General features: G+C 42.9%; 1 protein-coding gene across 2 annotated transcripts in view; it reads left to right on the top strand.

The window, feature by feature from the left end:
* The window catches only part of TECTB (tectorin beta), a 49056-nt gene extending 33961 nt beyond the window's left edge, over positions 1 to 15095 (top strand). For both annotated transcript variants that reach the window (XM_068139383.1, XM_068139382.1), the window contains exons 2-12: positions 2952 to 3119; positions 4045 to 4133; positions 6205 to 6395; positions 6844 to 6986; positions 7068 to 7140; positions 9641 to 9744; positions 9824 to 9907; positions 10104 to 10266; positions 12946 to 13015; positions 14362 to 14394; positions 14881 to 15095. In XM_068139383.1, coding sequence (XP_067995484.1) covers positions 4058 to 4133; positions 6205 to 6395; positions 6844 to 6986; positions 7068 to 7140; positions 9641 to 9744; positions 9824 to 9907; positions 10104 to 10266; positions 12946 to 13015; positions 14362 to 14394; positions 14881 to 14933 — 990 coding nt within the window. In that variant the 5' untranslated portion in view covers positions 2952 to 3119; positions 4045 to 4057 and the 3' untranslated portion in view covers positions 14934 to 15095. The remainder of the gene's footprint in view (positions 1 to 2951; positions 3120 to 4044; positions 4134 to 6204; positions 6396 to 6843; positions 6987 to 7067; positions 7141 to 9640; positions 9745 to 9823; positions 9908 to 10103; positions 10267 to 12945; positions 13016 to 14361; positions 14395 to 14880) is intronic.
* Positions 15096 to 21608: the final 6513 nt, after the last annotated feature.

The raw sequence follows: 21608 nt of genomic DNA, 5'->3' as shown, positions 1-21608 counted from the left end.
GGAAAGGTATTTACTCCACAAAAAGCAAAATATTGCTGAAATCCATAAGGTATTCATGACTTGAAGCAATAAGTCTGCACAACATAGCTCACTGTAGACTTAGGATCCAGGATAAGTTTGACTTTACCAACACAGTGCTGCATTTCCAACAGCAGCCACCAACTCAGATGAGGCTGAATATAAATACAGTTACCATGCTTCCAGATCCAGCATGGAAGCCTCCAAGCCTGTAGGATAAATACAGTCCTTATCTCAGACAAAACTGAATATGTTAGGGTTTGGCACATGGTTGGAAACACCATCATCCATACATTGCAGCCTCTAGAGGACTATCACCAGATCTCACCCCTCCTGGAATCAGCTGTCGCCATTAATTCTCATTACCCCACAAAGTCCTTCCATACGGCTAAGAGGCTTTTCAGGTTCATTGTTTTTATCCAAAACAATGAAAACTGGATTGTCACAATACCCCTTGCAGAGTCAAACGGGAGAACTTTCTCTTCTTCATGTAAGAACCAGACAGTAGATACCTGCACAGCTTTCCACCGCAATGTGAGGGAACAAAGCCAGAGAGACAAGCTGCCCTTTTAGGTAAAACTCACAATAAGGCCTTCATTTGCTCTTTGTTGAAATCTTTACAGATACTTAGATTGCTGAGATTATTCAATGGGTCTGGAAAGAATCAGGGAAATGCAACAATACTCAATGGTCTGCTTTGCAATTTAATGGATTTCCTTTTTCTGTGTGTGCAATTACTTAGAGAAACCTAACCCTTCTCCAAGCCCTCACCTTTGATCAGAGCACATATCAAATGCTGGTTGGTTTAGGTACATTTTGTGCTCGTTTCTTATGCAAATGCAAACTACTATGCACCAACTGGCACTTGTGACAAATTTGTTTCATGGATTTCATCTGTTTTCTATCTTTCACCTAAAAGGACTATTATGCACATAGAGATTACTTTTCTGTGAGAAGATAGCAAAGGATTTATTTTCTTTCAAAAATTATGGGACCAGATCCATCTTGGAGGAATTCCACTGAAACCTGTAGCAATTACATCAGTGATAATTTAATTACAGTATTTGCCAAAAATCATCAGAACAAAGCTAATCTGTGTTTCAAGTGCTTTGTTAATCTTACAGCGAGGTTGGCCACTTAGATCATTTCTAGCAAGGCACTCACACTATGCCTCATCAAGGTTAGTCAAATATTTTATGCTCCAAATCAGCCCTGTGTGGGCAGACCTGAGAGACCAAGGCCAGCTCCAGGGCTGAATCTGATCCCTTGGGCTTGAAGAATCAGTTTGTACAAGGTCATGAGGCCTTTCTCATGCCCCAGGTCACAAGCTTTCTTCTGTAAACCTTCTCTTGTTTCTGGGCTATATACACTTGATAACAGGGTGGGTCATAATGTCTCACCAGGAGCCCTATTTCTGGCTGCAGACCAGAAGGGCACTCACATGCATGGAAAGAAAAATATAAGCAAATTTTTATGCAGTGTATATTCAGAGATGGACTTAGGAAATAAAATTTGGGCCTCAAAGCCTGCAGGACTTGGGGTGAGGCTGTGAAACAGACACTTGGTGCCAATTCTTCCTTGCTTAAGGATTTCTGATGAGGATAATCCTATTCAGGTCACACCAAATAATTTATAAGCTTTGATTCTTGTTCAATGGATTATTCTTTAATTCAGTTAAAACAACAACAAAGCCTGACTGAAGGATTTTATTCAACTTTAAATAATTTCATTTAAATCAGAATGTGAGGGCTTGCAGGACTTGGCTGACAAGAACAGTGAGAACAGCCTCTTATGTGCTCTGCATTGCAATCCTTATGAAGCTGCAGGTCTAGGCTCTTTTTTTTAATCTGAAACTAAACACAGACATTTAAAGGGTTTTTAACCTTCTTTAGGGTTCTGGATCAGTTTGCAAGAAGGAGGAGTCACCCTAATTACTTATACATATTTTCCTATCATTCACCTGCATGCAATCAACACTGGGTGAGGGACAGTATCCCATACGATGCCTGGTGTAGTCATTGCCATGCTTTGCTAATGCCAGCTGGCTTGAGACACTCTGTGCAGTGAATGCTCTCCTGAAGGTGAACCCACAAAGCTCACCCAGACAAGAGCTGAAAACTTTGAGATCCCCTCTGTTTTGTGACTCAAGACAGATATCGGAGCATAAGTAGCTCAACAGCACTGTTTACAGTCTGTTTACAGCCCAGAGTTTTAATACAGGCAGGTAAAATGGCACTAGGGACTTGAGTCCTTTTTATGAGTCTGTCACTAAAAGCTGACACAAACGGGAGGAAACAGGTCACCAGAAAATCTTACCAGCTGACCAAGGCTGTCATACAGCAACCACATGACTGATGGTCATATGAAGAGCAAAGCTGTTTCAGTTTTTGGTGCAGTAGCCAATTTTACACATTCTCTAGTCTAATATTTAAGGTATGTTACAGTCTTCTATGCATGTAGTATTAGGTAGTATAATTATATAGTATACTTAGGTTTATGAAAGATCCTACCCATACTCCAATTACATGCCTGTGAACTTTTAGGAAAAAAACTAAGTAGCCAACCTCAAAGGTGGCATGCAATCTGTTGAAATTACTTTTAACCATTTGCATGGCACAACAGGTTAGCATTATCAACAAGCCATTCAAGACAGGCATCTCATCCCTATGCATACATGTTCACTGAATTCTGGTATCCAGCTGTGGTTTTACCTCTGCAGGAAAATCTACATTTTCCTAAGTAACTTGTAAAGCAAACAAATTTTTTTGCTAGTGTCCTACCTTCAGCAAGCTGCTGTTCACTTTCAAGAGCTGTTAAAAAGCCACCACAGAAAGAAAACAAATAGCAGCAACACAGTCCTGTCTAAGGGAAGAGAACAGCTTCTCTACAACCTGTTTTTTTTTCTTTCCTCCCACACTGGACAATACTGGCAGGTTGAGATTTAACCAGAGATGGGCTCCTTTTACAAGATTGCTTATATAAAGCGAAGATAACACCAGCTGGGTTCATTTGAAAGAGGACGTCTTGGGAAGAGCTGACGGCGCAGCTATTGGAATAAGACCGGAATGAAAATCTGAAACACTTTGCCCCTTCCCTTCCATGTAGGTACAATACTTAAACTTCTTGTAGAATGCATATGATTTCCAACCTTGTTGAGTCTAGGATTCTATTATTATAATCACAATCATATGAGTATAATCAAATGACATTGTCACTGAAATGTACTGCGTCAGCCTTTTTATAAACACATTTTTTAAATAGAGACTGAGTGAGAATGTGGAATTCGATTGTTTTGTTGGAAATACTTAATTTGGAAGGTTTGGGGATTTTTTTTCTTTACCTGTGTGATGTGTGTCACTTCTGACAGTCTGGTCAGCGATGTGTATGTAAGGGCAAACACTGAAGAGTGTCTACAAGCAAAAATATGAGAACTCCAGCCTCAGTCCTGCAGGCTGTGCATGCTTCTCCCTGTGGGAAACAGCTTGCAAGTTTGAGGCCTGAAGTGGAAATGCAAATTGCTACTACGTATTCTTTTCCTGAAAGCTATACATTTAGCAGTGAAGGAGAAAATGCCTAATTTACCAGAACTGAGTTAGGTGAAGTTAAGCTTATGTACATCAGGATAGCCATTACCACAGAGAAGAGTTTCAGCATGAAATCTATAAGCACAACCTATATGTTATTGCATCATCTTTCTTCTTTCTTCAGATCCCAAAGTTTCATTTGATTATACTCGCACTTCAGGTTTAGACTCTTTAGAAGAACAAAGGAAACCAGCATAATGGAAAGCCACCACTAAACTGAAATAGTAAAATTGCCACAATAGAAACCCAGAAATAACAGTCTTGGAACTATTTGTCCTGGTGATGCTGATAAGTTGTGATACCAAATATCAGTCATGTTATTCGTTTCTTTCTCTAAGAAGAACATAATTAACAGTAGCTACAGTTCCAGGTCTGCAGTCAATGCATTGCTTTTATTTCCACTTTTAAAGACAGTTTCAGCTTTTATTCCCTGTGTCCTCAGATCACTGCAAGAAATGGTGACTCATACTATTTATCTGCTGGTCGTCTTGGCTCAAGCCCTTGCAGGACCTTGCAATCCAAATAAAGCAGGTAAAATAACTTAATTCACCTATGCTAGTCTCTTATAATTCAGCTACTAAAAGGTGTGTGGGGGGTTCTATTTAAAAATGGAAAGGTTTTTTTCCTTCAGAAAGGGAAACTGTGAATTCTGGAAAGCTAATCCTTACATGTCCTTTACTCATCTGCTTTCATCTAGCACAGTAAAGTAGATACATACCACTAAAGTCCTAGCCCCACAGAGAATAAGGCATGTACTTAACTACATATACTTAACTGCACAACAAACTTAAGCTCAAGCAGAATTCAGGCACAAAATGACAAAGAAGACAACAACAATTAGAAATTATTTGCAATAGCACAGACTAGATGAAGCATATCTTTGCTGCCCAAGCTGGCCTTTAGTTCTGCTGACTGCAGTCAGATGACTCGTGGGAAATGAATGTGCTGGTCTGAACTGAACCACACTGCCAAACTGAATAAGAAAAATCAAGAAAAAAATCTAACTGTACACTGATTTCTGCCTATAAACTCAAATGATCTGGTGCTAGACCTATATGTAATGTAGAACCACACAATAAAGAAATGTACTTTAGAAGTATGTTGTAAGTCACCTCAGTATAGAGGATTTGCTTCGTATGTGCATGACTGGTGTCAGAGCACTGTTAGTAATTTAATGGTGTATCTTAAATTTGTAGCCCTCTAGCCATTTATTCCAGCACTTTCATTTGCACAAGCAGTTTCTCTGAACTGCAGGAATCTTTACAGTTGTGAAGTCTCCAGAGTTACAACTCTGACCATCAGCACAAACAGAATCAGCCTGCGTGTGCTGAAGGTGTGGCTACCAGAAAGAAGTGAGTTGTTACGGACTTTCTCTGAGTATTCCATAAAAGACATGGAAAGGCTGCAAAATGAGGCTTTTATCATAAAAATGAAAGTGTCAAGGTCTTTAAAAGCAGCAATTGAATAATTCCAGACAGAGTGCCTGTAGCAATTGGATTGGGAGTCTTTCTCAATTTTCAATAGTCAATATTTATCCTTTAAATTCCCATCAGACATCCAAATCTGTACTGCCTGATTCTCTTTGATAAATGTTCAATTGTCTATCATGAAGCAGTCAGTCTGTAAGTTATGGCATTCAGTATTCATGACCACAGAATCACAAAATGGTAGGGGTTGGAAGGGACCTCCGGAGATCATCTGGTCGAACTCCTTTGCTAAAGCAGGTTCACCTAGATCAGATTGCACAAGAACACGTCCATGGTTGTAGTACCAGTCACCATATTTGGAAATACAGTGCACAGCTATTAACCATAGCTGTCAGCAGGGCTAGGATTTCACTACAGTTCTTTTACTATTGCTATTAGAAGGGCTAGGCTTCTCAGTTGGTTTTTAGATCTTAGCTTCTACCTTGGAAATGTGAAAATGCAGTTTTGCTGGCACTGTAATGCCACTGCAAGGAGAGAAAGGGCAGAATATCTGTTGTGACCTACACTTAACACTGCTGCAAAAAGGTGCAGATCTACTAAAGCATAACAAACAACTTCAATGTTGTTTTCACAGATTTGGTAGCGTAGCAGAAGCCAGCTCTGCAGATTAGTTAAATTAATCTGACATTTCACAGAATCACAGAATTTTAGGGGCTGGAAGGGACCTCGAAAGATCATCTACTCCAACCCCCCTGCCAGAGCAGGATCACCTAGAGCAGATCACACAGGAATGCATCCAGGTGGGTTTGGAATACCTCCGGAAAGGGAGACTCCACAATCCCCCTGGGCAGCCTGCACATGTAAGTGCAACCATTTTTCACTTCAGGTTTCTCAGCAGTGCCTGTGCTCCTCAACCAGCTATTCCAGAAAAATAAAAAAGTTACATGAAGTTCTACATTGATTAGAAGGCAAAGGCCAAACTCTTCCAAAGGGGACAGAGTTTAACAACCCAAAGGTCAGTTTTCTGTAGCAAAAGCTGCTCATGTTAGGGGACTTTCCAGCAAACATCCGCACTCACAGACGTTTAATCCCAATTGAACGTAGGTATGCAGACCCACCTCTTTGAAAGAAAAACACCACTGCATATCACTCTAGGGGTATTGTTTTCCTTTCAGATGTAATTCTAGTATACTGCTATCCTAAAACCATCATTACCAGAATTCCAGAGTGTCCTTATGGATGGGAGGTTAATCAGCTGGCACTTGGAGGCATTTGCTACAATGGGATCCATGATTCGGGGTATTACCAATTCACAATCCCAGACCTGTCACCTAAAAACAAATCCTACTGTGGGACACAGTCAGAGGTAAGACTATCAAGGTCAACATTTCTGAGCTGGCCTTGGAAGTTGGCTGGGCTTACTTGAGAGAGATGCATTTGCTTCAGGTAGGAGTAGGCTTTAAGTACTGATGGAATGAGGAGGGAAACTCCATTATCAGGGAGAAGGAAAAATCAAACACTTGTGCTTTTATCTACAGACAAAATACTTCCAGGCTTAGTATTATTAGACTCTGTTAGTCAGCCATTTGCCCCTGTATTGAATATAATGTGTAATACATGTATATATATTATATACACATATAGTAGTAAGGCATGCATATAGGTAGTGCAGCATATAAGGAGCTACAAAACCCGGTTTTCCTGGGGATGGCATCTTGTCACCAGATAGGGTCTTCATGTTTGGTAGTACAAAACTGTTCCTGATGCCTCAAAGACTCAGTACTGCCTACATTCCTCTGTCCTGCCAACCACAGTTCAAGAACCCTGTTTATCACTTCTACAACTCCATCGTCTCCAATGACACATCAATAATTGTGAAGAGCCAGCCAGTGAATTACTCATTTACCTGCTCATACAATGCCAACTACCTGGTGAACCAGGCTGCCTTTGACCAAAGGTACGTCCTCTTCTGGGATTTTGTCTCACTCCTTCTTCAGCACCATGTGTCACTCACACTGAAACTTTGTTTTGTCCCCAGGGTGGCCACTGTCCACGTGAAGAACGGCAGCTCTGGTTCATTTGAGAGTCAGTTGTCCCTCAACTTCTATGTGGTAAGTGCTTTTTGCCACCCAGCTTTTCACCTTCCACAGATTTCAGCCCAAGGGCTGGGGGGAAAAAAACGTCTGCTGCTCCTGATTTACATATTACTTGCCTTGAACAGATAATTACACAGGATTTGCAGGGCCCTTGTTTCTGCTTATTAACAGGGATATACTTAAACTGAACAGAGTAGACACATGCCAGCTTTTCTTTTAATCCCTCTGAATCAGGCAGATCTTTCTGCTAAGAGGTACATTTCCAACATGCTGGAATATGTTGAACATCTAAGAAACAGAAAAACTTGATTGTAGTCCCAGTGCTGCTACCACAGAGTCTCTATAGATACAGCAAAGCTCCATGCATTTCTTTTGCAGTTTGCCTCCTGGTCCCCTCACCTGACAGATATTTTGTGTTCCCCAGAGATCCTTAGGTCATAGCGGAATTATGTTTCCAACAAAATATTCTTCCTGGATATCAAAATGATCTTTTCAAATGCCCTTCTCCTCCACACACAGATCTGTTGTGCTGCTGGAGCAGCCAGCTCCTGATCCTGGAGTCTTTCTTTTTTCCCACCAAACCACAGTCAAGAGCTTCTCTATTCTAGTATGGCTAGAAAAACCACAACTAATAACATACTAACGTGTTAAATTTATAGGCCAGGTAGAGTAAGTATTTACTACAAGGTGGATGGACAGAAATCTCTCCTCCCACACCCTGCATTTTGGTCACCAATTGATCTCTAAACATTTTGTTAGGCTGTGAGTGCCTCATGAAAGCCCCTCTGGTCTTTTTTTCTATGGCACACTGGTATTACATCCTGGCAAAGGTCCCAGGAAGTACCACATTGTTCCTGTCAGCTCCTGACAGAATGGTTCCAAAACCAAATGAAGGACAGTGAGCAGTGCATCTCTGGTGCTTATCATATTTTTTGCCAAATGACTGTTCTGCTCTAGTGGCCATGAGGCTCTCAGGAGCCAAGGAGGGACTGACTGAACTGTACTAATACATTTTCCCACCAAGCATAAGTACAGAACAAACTTGGAAAGCTAACAGACCACTCCTTTGTTATTTCATTCACATTTTCACTGAGGAGAAAAGGTTTACTTCACAAATGTTCTCTCCTTTTGTTTCTGGATAAAATGTAAATTCAGATCTTGAATTTTGCCTTGCTATTCTCTCTGCCTGACACAGCCCACTGTTTCTGGTGGGCCACACTTGCAGGTGCTTCATGTGCCCATTTCCTCATGCAGAAGCAGTGCTCAAGCTGCAGTGTAACCCAGTGGAAACACTTCATTCTCACCTGCCCTTTAGTCCGTGACACACCAGAAAAAGCAAAGGACTGCCTGTGATGCAGTATGAGGGGCAGGGGCCTGAATGTAAATCAGACTTTCAGCACTGAAATCTGATGTGAAGAAAAGCAAGCTGGTGCCCTAAAACAGGCCAGAGCAATGAAGTTTGGAAAAAGCAGCATTACAGCAGGTTCAATTTAGCACAAGCTAATAAGGGGTTTGCCACCATACTTCTGCAGGTTCTCTGCTTTGGGAGAAATATTTGGTCAAATTAGAATTTCTCAAGGCACTTAACAGCCATGGATCACTAATCTGAATGCAGCCTTGATGTTGCAGTGGGAATACTGTAGTGCCTCACAGCCACCTTGCTGTGAAGTGAGGAAAGATATGTAAGAAAATCAGTACCAGAGAACTGAACATCACAGCAGGGAAAGATTGTCTAACAGCTCCAGAGCTACACAGATCTGAATCCTGCTGTGTACATTTAAGTAAGTAACGCAATGCTGTGACTAAACATGCTACTCTATATGCTTCTGGTGCTAGCTTCATTACGATCTTAGGCAATAAAAACAGCAGGATTTAAGGTAGACACTTCAGTGTATTTCTAATTTAGGTTTGTTGGGTTTTGTTTGGTTGGTTTGTTTTTTATCCTGAGCACCATGCACTGCACTATTTTGAGGAGGCTGGCTTTTTACTGGATGAATGACTATAGCTGGCAGAGCTCTTTCTGCACAGTTGTGCCCCCCTCAGCTCTCACCCTGCTGGCCACCACAAGTATCAATGGCAGAGTGCTGAAGCTTTGGGTAAGGGCATGTGATTTCTGCTTGTCTTTATTCCTTTTCCCTGACACGTGGCCACCTCCAATCTCATTCCCATTCCATGCAGACATCTCCAATTTCTCACTCTCACAAGCCTGCCCCAACACCTCTGGTGTACCAGAAGCAGCAGGAAGCTTGCTTTCCACCCTTGTGCTAATATATACCACAAGACAAATATAACCAAATTCTGTCATTTGTTAACATTATAAACCAAATATGAACAAGAAGATTTTTAAATGCCACCCTGAGCTTGTAATAGTCCTGCTAATAGGTGTAGAATTTGGAGCTTGCAGGTCATGGGAGCCCAGACTTTGGGAGTCCATCCCCCCAGAGCTGTCTGAAGTTGTCACCTTCCTTTGCTTTGCATGTTACCAGTAAGGTGTCTTTCCCTTTGCCTCTCAAAGAATGCCAAGTTTTCAAGCATAAAAGAAGCTCCTTTCGTTGTTGAAACATCAGAAATTGGCTCTGACATATTCGCTGGAGTGGAAGCTAAGGGCTTAAGTGACAGGTAAGCAAATGTAGGAATGATAATTAATAAACTGGCAATCAGGACATTCCTGGGTAATCTGAGATTTGTCTCTCCCCAGGTTCAAAGTTGTTCTCAACAACTGCTGGGCAACTCCCTCCTCCGAGTATTTCTACCAGATCCACTGGCCTCTGATCACCAAGGGGTAGGTACTGGTGGGACCCAGAAGCACCTCTCTGCAGCCCAGTCCTGAGGATGACAGAAAGCTGGGGGGTGGGCAGTGAGGGAGCTCTAGAGAAGCTGTCCCACAGCATGGCAAATGCATTGATCAGTCTGTGACCTCGGGAGACGTTTCACTGAAGCCAGGTAGGCTCTGACACCTGTCTCCATGCACAACACAGGTGTGCCTCGGACAGCTCCATCCTCGTGCATGAGAACGGGAAAACGAACCGGGCGACATTCCAGTTCAATGCTTTCCGCTTCCGTAACATCCCCAAGCTTTCCAAGGTCTGGCTGCACTGTGAGACACATGTCTGTGACAGCGAGAAGTTCTCCTGCCCAGTGGTAAGTAATACATTGGCCACAACAACCCCATGCAGTACTACAGGCTGGGGTCAGAGTGGCTGGAGAGCAGCCAGGCAGAAAGGGACCTGGGGCTACTGGTTGACTGTAGGCTGAACATGAGCCAGCAGTGTGCCCAGTTGGCCAAGAAGGCCAATGGCATCCTGACCTGGATCAGGAATAGTGTGGCCAGCAGGAGCAGGGAGGTCATTCTGCCCCTGTACTCGGCACTGCTTAGGCCACACCTTGAGTCCTGTGTCCAGTTCTAGGCCCCTCAGTTTAGGAAAGATGTTGACTTGCTGGAACATGTCCAGAGAAGGGCAACAAAGCTAGTGAAGGGTTTGGAGCACAAGCCCTGTGAGGAGAGGCTGAGGGAGCTGGGGTTATTTAGCCTGGAGAAGAGGCTCAGGGGAGACCTTATTGCTCTCTACAACTGCCTGAAGGGAGGCTGTAGCCAGGTGGGGTCAGTCTCTTCTCCCAGACAACCTGTGACAGAACAAGAGGACACAGTATCAAGCTGCACCAGGGCATGTTTGGCTGCTGGATGTTAGGAAGGAGTTCTTCACAGACAGAGTGATTGGCCATTGGAATGGGCTGCCCAGGGAGGTGGTGGAGTCACCATCACTGGAAGCATTTAAAAAGATACTGGATGAGGCACTTAGTGCCATGGTTTAGTTAATTAGATGGTGTTGGGTGATAGGTTGGACTTGATGATCTTGAAGGTCTTTTCCAAACTGGTTAATTCTGTATTCTGTATTCTGTAAGCCTCTCTCCCAGCGAAGCAAACAGTGCTAAATTTAGACAGGATGTCGAGATCTGCCTCAGGGCAGAGACAGTGTCAGAAGCACCACCATACATGAATGTAGTGGTCAGTCATGCCCCCTGACCCTTGTCATGGCCACAGGCACTGGATGCAATATTGGGCAACCTGTTTAAACATATTGAGAAATAAGGTAGCCATTGAAAAACTCAGTTCTCATCGATATACCAGACTACAGTCCTGCTTGACAAACAGCTACTGTTAAACACAAGCCTGAAAAAGACAGATAAACTAGAGCTTTTTCCATTTTACTAAATAGCTGGGTGCTGAGGTTACCCTGAGGGCTTCAGGAGAGCCTGGCTTAAAGCTCACTGTTTGTCAAATAGAACCTCAGACTCCCCTTTCCCAGTGAAGGTCCATTCTACTATCCTGCAGTGCTGCAGTAAGTTACTGCTCTTCAGCCATCCTATTCTGGGTGAAACAAATTATCCCTGGAGGAGGAACTGAGGTCAAAGAGTGGGTTTCTGTGACATTAGGTGGGTGCTGTAGAGGCATGGGGAGGTGTGCACTGTTTGCACCAAGTGATGCAAGAGTGAGGGTTACTAAAGTTCCTTTCTTTAAAATGTTCTCTCTCTCTCCTTTGTTAAGCCAGAGCTTAGCTATTCTTTCTTTCATGCAATGAATGTCTCATTGCTATAAAATTAACTCAAACTTCATTAAACATGAAATGAAAGCCCAAAATATTCCTTGGTTGGCATACTCTCATTTCAGCAACAAGTATTTCTTACTGGAGAAGAGAAAGCCTCACTCCCAGTGAAATCAACTCTTCTTTCTAAACCCTTTCTGTGCTCAAGAGATAAATTAAGATAGCAATTTACTACCCAGCCTCAGAACAATGCAGGGGGCATTGGTTTGTGCACAACCTGCAGGGCTGACAAAAACAGCTTGCTAGAAATTTTGAGTTTCAAAGGGCAAACAAACCAAATAAACCCAAACCCCTTCAGGCTTACATTTGCTGTTTGCTTTCAAAGATTACTTCAACTTTTTATCCAGCCACAGCCCAGGGTTGAATGAAAACAAAAGCCAGTATTCTGTAGCTGTCTTTCTGACAGTACTGCCAAACATCTACACCATCCTTTCGGGCACAGGGTGGAATTCCCTCCTGACCCTCCAATGTAGCATAATTGCTCGGTCAGGCTAACATCCCTGGAGTCCACTTCCAACCCAAAAATGCAGCTGGTGGTCTGCTGCAATTAACGTTGAACCAAGCTGGAGGTCTATGCTTACAAGCAACTCATAAACAGAATTACCACACACTGAGTTTGTAAAATGAAAAGCCCACAGCTGGGGATCTGCAAAGGTCAGGGGACAGACAAGGACCTTTAATCTGTAAAACACTGCCTCCAATCCAGCCCTTGTCAGCTGTGACAGCATCATTAGTACTGGACATGAAATGATCTATATGGAAAGGATTTGGTGTTCCCTGTTTGTACCCACTGGGCAACACTTACAATTAGCAATAAACAACAACAGAAGTCTTCACAGAGGTCACAGGTTAAATAGATGGAGCTCAGCTCACCCTTTCTTTCTTGACAGGAGTTTTGTTTAAGGCAGGGTGAAAAGGGCAGCCCAGGAGGACCTGTGATTAGCAAGCAGACACTCGTCTGATGTCTTACAATGGAAAAAACCACTTTGCACTTACAGTCACTCTAAAGGCTGTGGCACATCAAAATCCTCTGAAAAAGCACTGTACAGAAATCCAATAGTACAGGGGGGAAAAAACCCCTTAGAAAATATGCAGCAGTGCTGACAGAGATTTAATTTTCTAGGTTGGAAATGTCAGAACTGAGTTTGGATTTATTTATCTTTTAAGTTATTTGTAATTGTTTTGGTATATGTGGCTTTCTGTCTGATCTCTGCAGATGTGTGACAAAAGAAAACAGCACATGGAACAAACTGGAGGTGTTTTAGTGGCAGAGATCTCTGTACGCAGTAAGTGATTTGGTTTCTGGGGTGCTTCTCCTGTTGGAAGTTGGAAGTTGGAAGCCACCAGTAGCTCACAGCACAGGAGCAACCAAAGGGAACCAAAGCCTTCTGCTAGAGCCCTTTTACCTCATGGCAGCAGAATTGTTGAGCAGAAGTCGGTTTCCTCCAGGCTCTGGACTGTGGCAGTGTAATAGGGCCACGAGGATGATCAGAGGACTGGAGCACCTCTCCTGTGAGGACAGACTGAAGGAGTTGGGGCTGTTCAGTCTGCAGAAGAGAAGGCTCTGAGGTGACCTAATTGTGGCCTTCCAGTATCTGAAGGGGGCCTACAGGAAGGCTGGGGAAAGACTTCTCAGGATCTCAGGTAGGGATAGGACTAGGGGGAATGGAATGAAGCTGGAGGTGGGGAGATTCAGGATGGAGGTGAGGAGGAGGTTCTTCCCCATGAGAGTGGTGAAGCCCTGGAATGGGTTGTCCAGGGAGGTGGTCCCTGGAGGTGTTTAAGACCAGGCTGGCTGAGGCTCTGGCCAGCCTGATCTAGTGTGGGGTGTCCCTGCCCATGGCAGGGGGGTTGGAACTAGATGATCCTTGTGGTCCCTTCCAACCCTGACTGATACTATGCATAGCTGAGTGAAACTCTCCTCGTTAACAAAGTGAGCAAAGGCACCCATCTGGTGTTAACGATAAATGGCCAAACCACTTACACACCAACTCAGCAATGTAGACTCTGCTCACCTGCCCTCAGGAACAGCCCAGACAAGTTATGATAATTTGCACATGAGTGGGACAGGGCTCAAGCTTAGGAGCAGCAGCTTTTCACACTGTGGGCTGGTACTTCAGCATACCCATAACTCTGATAGATTAACTCTTCCTGCCCATCTGTCCTGACATGCAAATTAACTGCCAACAGGTTTTCTCATTGTAGATGAGGCTTCTTTCCTCTAAGTGCTGCCTCCTGCAGGCACCAGAAATTTTTCCCTGAGCTGATCTAATTCTTTGAAACAGGTTCTTGGAACAAGACATGCCTAAAATTCTCCCTAGAGCGCTTTATATTTGTTTATCAGGTACATCTACACTAGCTTGAAAGCCAGTTTAAAATTACAAGCACACACAGGACAGCATTTTTACAATTCACTGTGTTGCACCACTAAAGCTTCATCCATTTTAGGAGATGAAAGAACTGAGGATCCTTTAATAACTTCAGACAGCAGATCCAGGAGGGAAAAAATATATCCAGAATTTCAAACTGTGGCAGATGTTATCTGCTCTGCTTTATACAAAGCACACTGCTGTACTTTGCCCTATCTTAAGCATGCCATCCCAATGTTATCTCTTTCTCTTCTTTTATACAGGCAAAGGTTTATCCAGATTTTACACACGCTCAGGTAAATAGCAAAGTACAACAATGAAAACATCCATTTCAAATATGGATTTCGAGTGGCTCTGTCAGCATAAAATTCATAGCTCAAAGAAAGAGCTGACAAATCTAGCAGCTTTGGCAAAAAAAGGAAATGTTTAAAACCAAAATTTAATCTCTCAACATTATGCACTTTGTTTTCCTCCTTTTGGCACTTGTGAACAATAAAATCATACCCATAACTTTCAATGCTGAACATTACATTCCCTTATTTTCACGCCCTCATCCCCAAAAAAGGCACAGGCACGTTTCACTGGGTTCACAGAGATGTCTGAAAGCATTTCTGTTTGGAGAGGGTTTGAAAACAGCCCTTCAAAGCCTATTTGTTAAAATTTGATATGGTGACAGAGCCACATTAGGGGCATTTTGTTGCATTCATGGAGTGGGTTGGGAAGAGAATGTGAAAGGCAGCTGACAGGGAAGTACTCACATTTAGCATGTGTTTCTCTTGCAGATATCATCTTCCACCTACTCTTTGCAATTGGATTTTGTGCTGTTTTATTGTAAAACACAGCCCAGCTGTGTTTCTTCACTTTTCCCAATCCTGTTTGGACCTGGACTTCCTTACTAAAGATGTTTATTTTACAGAGGAAAAATTACAGTCTTGAAAATACCTTGTGCACCATTTTGCCAGATAAATAAAACATTCCATGAGCTCTGTGCCTTGAATATTGGAGAATCCCACAGCAGATTCGCCTCTCTCCAGTCTCTACAGGCACTTAAACTAGAGAAAACCCAAGGGTTATGTATCATACTGATGCCTCCTTTGAAAGAGTTGTGCTGCCAACAGTACTTGTTTCTGTAAGGAACATAGGCACATGCAAATTCAGCATTTTTCAATGCCAAATTCACCTTCAGGGTCCCCCTTACCAGTCAGTCTCAGTTTGATACCTAACTCCCCTCCAGCCCTGGTCTCGCAAGGTCCTAGCTTGATCTTTGAAGCCTTTGAACAAGATGAAAACTAACCTAGCACATCAAGGATGGGAGAAAAGGATGCTTTTCATGTAGCAATAGTTAGAAGGTCCTCAGAATTAATTGCATGGCTTTTCAGCATTGCCAGTATCAATTCATTGGCTTAAGCAGAGTATGACATGTGCTGCATAAGGTACAATACTATTAGGAGCACGGTGTCTTGCTGACAGGAGAGGCTGACTGCTGGAGAGCTACAAATTAAGCACATCTGAGGTTTAAAAGCAAGCTAATGAGCCTTACACTCCCTTGAAGACATAGGTGGTGTCAGATACAACAGCTTGAAGGCTCAGAGGAGACCTTATTGCTGCCTACAAATACCTGAAGGGAAGTTGTAGCCAGGTGGGGGTTGGTCTCTTCTCTCAGGTAACCACCAACAGAATCAGAGGACACAGTCTCAAGCTGCACCAGGGGAGGTTCAGGTGGGATGTTAGGAAGAAGTTCTTCATGGAAGAGTGATTGGCCATTGGCATGGGCTGCCCAGGGAGGTGGTGGAGTCACCATCACTGGAAGTGTTTGGGAAGAGACTGGATGGGGTGTTTGGTGCCACAGTTTAGTTGATCAGATGGTGTTGGATGATAGGTTGGACTCGATGTTGAAGTTCTTTTCCAACCGGGCTAATTCTGTTCTATTCTAAGAAATCACTAGAAAGGGAAACTATGGTTTCTAATGAGCAGAACTTGAATTTCCATGCATCAGTGGTGGTAGGTTCTTTACTAAACAATTACTAAAACAGTATTGAACAAAACTCTTGAAAGTGTAAGAAACATTGCTAGGCCTTTTCCATGAAACTGCCAGGTTCCTAAATGTGAAAGAGAGAAGAATGACTGCAGCTGTTACACCTCATGCTAATGAACAAAGTGGATGTAGCTGTGTCTTCACATATTGCACTTTAAGTACATCATAGACATTTTTGCTATTGTTTGTGGAGAGGAACTGAAAGCTCCTTTTTGAAACTTCATTGATATTGAGACCATACATGGCTAGAACATTCATACATTACAGCCACAGTTTTTAGACACACACAGATTTCCCCCCTTCCCGTGGACTCTATTTGCTCCTCTCAGTGTAATCTCAGTCCTTAAGTATTTATATGTAACTAAGAAAAATAGAGCTGTTCAAAAGCTGAAATAATAGCAGCCAGCCTGACAAGCTGCAGTTGTGCTGGCATGCATTTAGCCATTGCATCCAACAGAGGGCACTCTCTTGACAGAATTGTCAGATTCTGACAGACCTGGCACTTCAAAGTATTTTTTAGGGGTGTGAGTTTCTAAAGCACCATAGAGCATTTTGTTCAGAGATAATGACCCTGCAGGGTTGTTTTCCCCCCCTGATTTGCCTCCCTTTCCCCTTCTCTCCTCCAACTAACACCCCAAGATTCAACACCTGTCAAGTGGCTTTACCTCTTCAAATTGTTGTCCTTGCCAGATGAGATCAGTGGCTTCTTCTCCAAAGCCTGTTTCTTTTGCTTTGTCTTCCAGACAGTCGCTGCTCTCCTATCATGGCTACTTTGTACAGAATGCCTTGAACTGAGTTTCTTTGGTAGGCTGATTAATTTTCTTCCTGATTATGCAATAAATGTTGCTTTGGAACAAACCATACAGCATTGCAGCAGTTGTGAAGTGTGCCTATGCATTCCCAGGCCACCTCCCTGCCTCCCGTGGGATGGAGCCTCTGGCCACACATATCTCGTGTATGTGTTACTGCACTGAGTGGGGCAAATGCAGAGCTATAGCAACAGGATGGGCAAAGCCCTATTACCAATCCATGTCTGGATCATTATCTCCCTTCAGCCCAGAAGTGGTTTACTGCAAAAAAATCAAACAAAACAGAACTGAAAAACAGCTCCCAGAGGTCCTTGGTGCAATATACAAACAGATTTTAGCTCCAGAAGGCCTGTTCCTTGAGAAAGCACAAGCTGTCCATTCTAAATAGCTTACCTAAACAATATTTACCTTTGTTTACCCAAACATATATGGTTTATTGCTATTTATTGTACTAAATGCTATTTATGATTGCAAAAGATTTGAGCACAAGAAGAAGCTTGACAGACTCCATTTTAGCTGCACTGCATGGTGGATCTTTTTCAGCTGTTAGGGCATGAAGATGCTTGCCTTGATCTCTGCATCTTGAAGTCCAACTCCAGGATAGTCATGGAAGCATATGGAAAGGAAGTTTTGAATAGAATAGAATAGAATAGAATAGAATAGAATAGAATAGAATAGAATAGAATAGAATAGAATAGACCAGACCAGGTTGGAAGAGACCTTCAAGATCATCATGTCCAACCCATCATCCAACACCACCTCATCAACTAAACCATGCAACCAAGCACCCTATCAAGTCTCCTCCTGAACACCTCTAATGATGGTAACTCCACCACCTCCCGGGGCAGTTTAGTTACAGAGGATGCAGGTAAAATGTTTAGAGGACAACTTTCATTTCCCCAAAGATTACATTTTGGTTTTGTCTCAATTCCTCTTTCCATTTGGACGAACTTCTATGAGGCCTGAGTTTTTTACATGCTTCCCTTCTCATAGTTTGGTATGGCAATGATGAAGCACAAGGTCACTGAGGTCATGGCAAGAGAAGTAGGGAAGAAATGAAGACATACAGCTGTCAAGATGATAACACTACAGGTTGCAGCACAATATTGTTAGCACAGTGACACACATTTACACAATATTTTGTTCACTAAATATAGGTCACTTCTCACTTGCAAATGGTAAACACTATTAACCTGAGCAGCCTTTGACAGTCACTGTGGATGCAAACAACGATTAAGAAGGTCTGTCAGAAATTTCTAATTAAAAAGTCAGTCAGATCTAACACAAAATCCTCAGAAATACAAACCAGCAAGCATGCCACATATACAAACTGGCATTTTCCATCCTTGATGCTCTGTATTTAGTGTTCCCAAACAAGAAATGCTGTGGTGCTGCAATGCGTTCCACTCCTGCTACCCCAGGTCCAATAGTGAAGAAGGAGGAGCAAGGTCTGAGACTGTCAAGTAAGAATTCATTCTAGCCAAGCATTATGTATTATATCCTGTGCTGCATTCCCATGATCTCAAATTCGAACTTGAAAATGAATCGTCAGTAGCTGGTTATGAGAGGACATGCAACTGATTGTGCTGCAGATATGCCAGACAAAGTCTGACTTGTTATACCCACCTAGTGCATCCCTTGTGGGCTCACCCCTGAAAAGAGTGAAAGCTACATTGGGGATACACACCTTTCTATGGAAGGACCTTGATGCAGCAGCACACTGCATATGCTGCCACAATTAGCAATATAGTACACAATTAAACACAGGCAACATCTCAGAGCCAGATAGCATGTATAGAAACCCCTACCTTAATCCTGAACACCAACTTCATCTCTTTAGTCTGTAAATCCATGACATTTTGTTTAAATGTCCCAGTCAGGAACAAGGGAAAACCCTACTTATCTCAGAATAGTATCACAAGAGGCATGACTTGATACATACAAAACACATCATAGAAGAACATAGCCTGTTTTAGGAATGAACCTACTCACTCTATTTTGAACATCAAATAATTTCAAGTTATCTCCATCCAAAGGGCAGCTGTCACTCACAGGTGCAGAGGGAAAAATAGCTATTGATAGATTTGACTCCACAATCCTTTCATGCATGATATCACTGTGGCCCTGCAAAGGTCAAGTCCAGGGGCTACAGAGAAATAAATAATAATTCTTGTCAGTAACATGGCCCTGAAATATGTTTTAAGAACTTGCAGGTTTAAATTGCATTCAGCAGAGTCCAAATGATGCAGTACTGTATGACAGGAAGTGGAGAAAGCTTGGTGTCAGCATGAAACACAAGGTCTACCACTAAAGCAGAGGTCTTATCACTGCAAAATGTTTGCACAGCACTAGAAATTTACATGGTGATTAATCACAGAATCATAGAATGGTCCAGGCTGGAAGGGACCTCCAAAGGTCATCTAGTCTGACCTCCCTGCATTCAGCAGAGACATCTCCAACTAGATCAGGTTGCCCAGGGCTTCCTTGAGCTTTACCATGAATATCTCCAGGGAAGGGGCCCTGATAAAACATTCTGAGCGCTTCTCATTGTCTATGTCCAACAATTCTGTCCTGGCATCTTTTAGTGAATACCTCAAAGTATTCTAAACCCTGTAACTAAGTTGGAAGATTTAACCTCCCTTTACAAAACAGAAAAAAGGAGACAGAAGAATGATGTGAACGTGTCACAGCAGGGAGGCAAGGCAGATTGGCACCCATTCCAGTAGAGGGGAATGGTACTGGAAAAACAGAAATAGTTGTCAAGAAAAAATATGTAGCCAGATCTGACACTTCTGAAGGTGAATTGTGACTGGAGAAAAATTGCAGACTTTTAATTGATTTGATCTGTATTGGGAAGAGAAATTCCATTTATACAGAACATCAAAACAATAAAGAGTTCTGATGCACAATTTACTACGTTCCTGGTAACACACAGTAACAAATCACAAGCAACCATAGCAAACATGAGACAAAACTCAAAGTTCATTTGCCTGGAAGGAAGTCTAGACCAACAGGTTTTACCTCACACTTGTGATAGGTGTGCCAGCATGCCTCAGTGGGTGGCAATCCTTACCCTCTGATGTACCCAGACCTCCACTCCTAGCTCACAACCAGCCAGGCTCTGGGGTGTTTACCTGTGTGAAGGCAAATAATGCAGTCGCAGCTTCTCTCTGGTTACGTGGCCTATCTTGAAAGTAATCACAACGCTCAGAAATTTCACAGACACTATACCTATAATAGTTGGCCATGTTCAGAGAGGAGTAGAGAAGGCTCCAAGGAAACTCCATAGCAGCCTTCTAGTACCTGAAAGGGGGCTATAAGAAAGCTGGGGAGGGACTGTTTACAAGTGATAGGACAAGAGGGAATGGCTTTAATCTGGAAGAGGGGAGATTCAGACTAGATATTAGAAAGAAATGCTTTACAGTGAGGGTGGTGAGATGAACAGGCTGCCCAGGGAAGTTGTGGATGCCCTGTCCCTGGAAGTGTTCAAGGTTGGACAGGGCCTTGAGCAACCTGATCTAGTGGAAGGTGTCCCTGCCCATGGCAGAAAGGTTGGAACTACATGATCTTTAAAGTCCCTTCCAAGACAAACCATTCTATGGTTCTATGATTTCTTCAGTGTGGTTGATCCCACTGTGAATGGATGGGCTGCTAGCCACCATAAAAGCATCACCAGGGGGTTCTACTTTATCAATCAAAAGAGCAAAAAACTATTCTTACTGCATATCCTTGATGCAGGGTGCAGGATGCAAGTAAATGTGAACCTTTAATCCTGCAGGGACTATTTTCCAAAACGTACAGAAAAGCAAAGAGAAAGAAAAAAAAGTTCCAGAGTTGCTATATCAATGGCCCTTCACAGGAAAAAAAAGAACTTTTATTCTTTTTTTTTCCCCCTAGGAGAGATTTCAACCACTTCACAACCTTCTTTGGCAGATGGGGAAATCAACTTCCATCCTCACCCCCATGAATAGATTATGAATAGATTATTTGCTACTAACCTGCCTTCCGAGTTATTCTAGCAAGGGGTCCCTCTCCAAGGTCACCAGAAGAGTCATGAAAAAATATTTGCTGTTCCATGGCTTTTTGCTCAATATCCAGATATGCCAGGCATCATGTGTTTTAAGGATGGTATGGAAGAGACTGTAGAGGTCACCCGAGAGACAGACCACTTGAAGGGAGTAGGTGAGAGCACAGAAGTTGCAGCTCCACCAAGCAATGAGCCACTCTCTCGGGTGAAGCTGGGAAGTAGGGAAAAAAGTGTTCATTTATTTTGTGTCCACTGTTTCTTTTTCTCCAATTCATTTGTCCTGATTTGTTTTGGAGACAGGCAGAAGTTACTGAAAGCATTTTCCAAAACTTCAGTAGGAATCATAGAATCATAGAATTGTTAGGGTTGGAAGGGACCTCAAGGATCATCTAGTTCCACCCCCCCTGCTATGGGCAAGGACACCTCACACTTCACATCCAGCCTGCCCCTAAAAACCGCCAGGGCTGAGGCTTCTGCCACCTCCCTGAGCAACCTGTTCCAGTGTCTCACCACCCTCATGGTGAAGAATCCCTTCCTAAAATCAAGGAAAGACCACTATTCCCTTTCTATTTCTTCCCCTGATTGTGATGTTAACTTGCATCCTCCATTGGCTTTCCCTTTTCAATTTCAGGAATGCTA

The sequence above is a fragment of the Melanerpes formicivorus genome, unplaced genomic scaffold (assembly GCF_026170545.1).
Source record: "Melanerpes formicivorus ecotype bairdi unplaced genomic scaffold, bMelFor1.0.p_v2 SCAF_6, whole genome shotgun sequence".
NCBI classification, from domain to species: Eukaryota; Metazoa; Chordata; class Aves; order Piciformes; family Picidae; genus Melanerpes; species Melanerpes formicivorus.
This window is presented reverse-complemented; position numbering and strand designations above follow the sequence as displayed.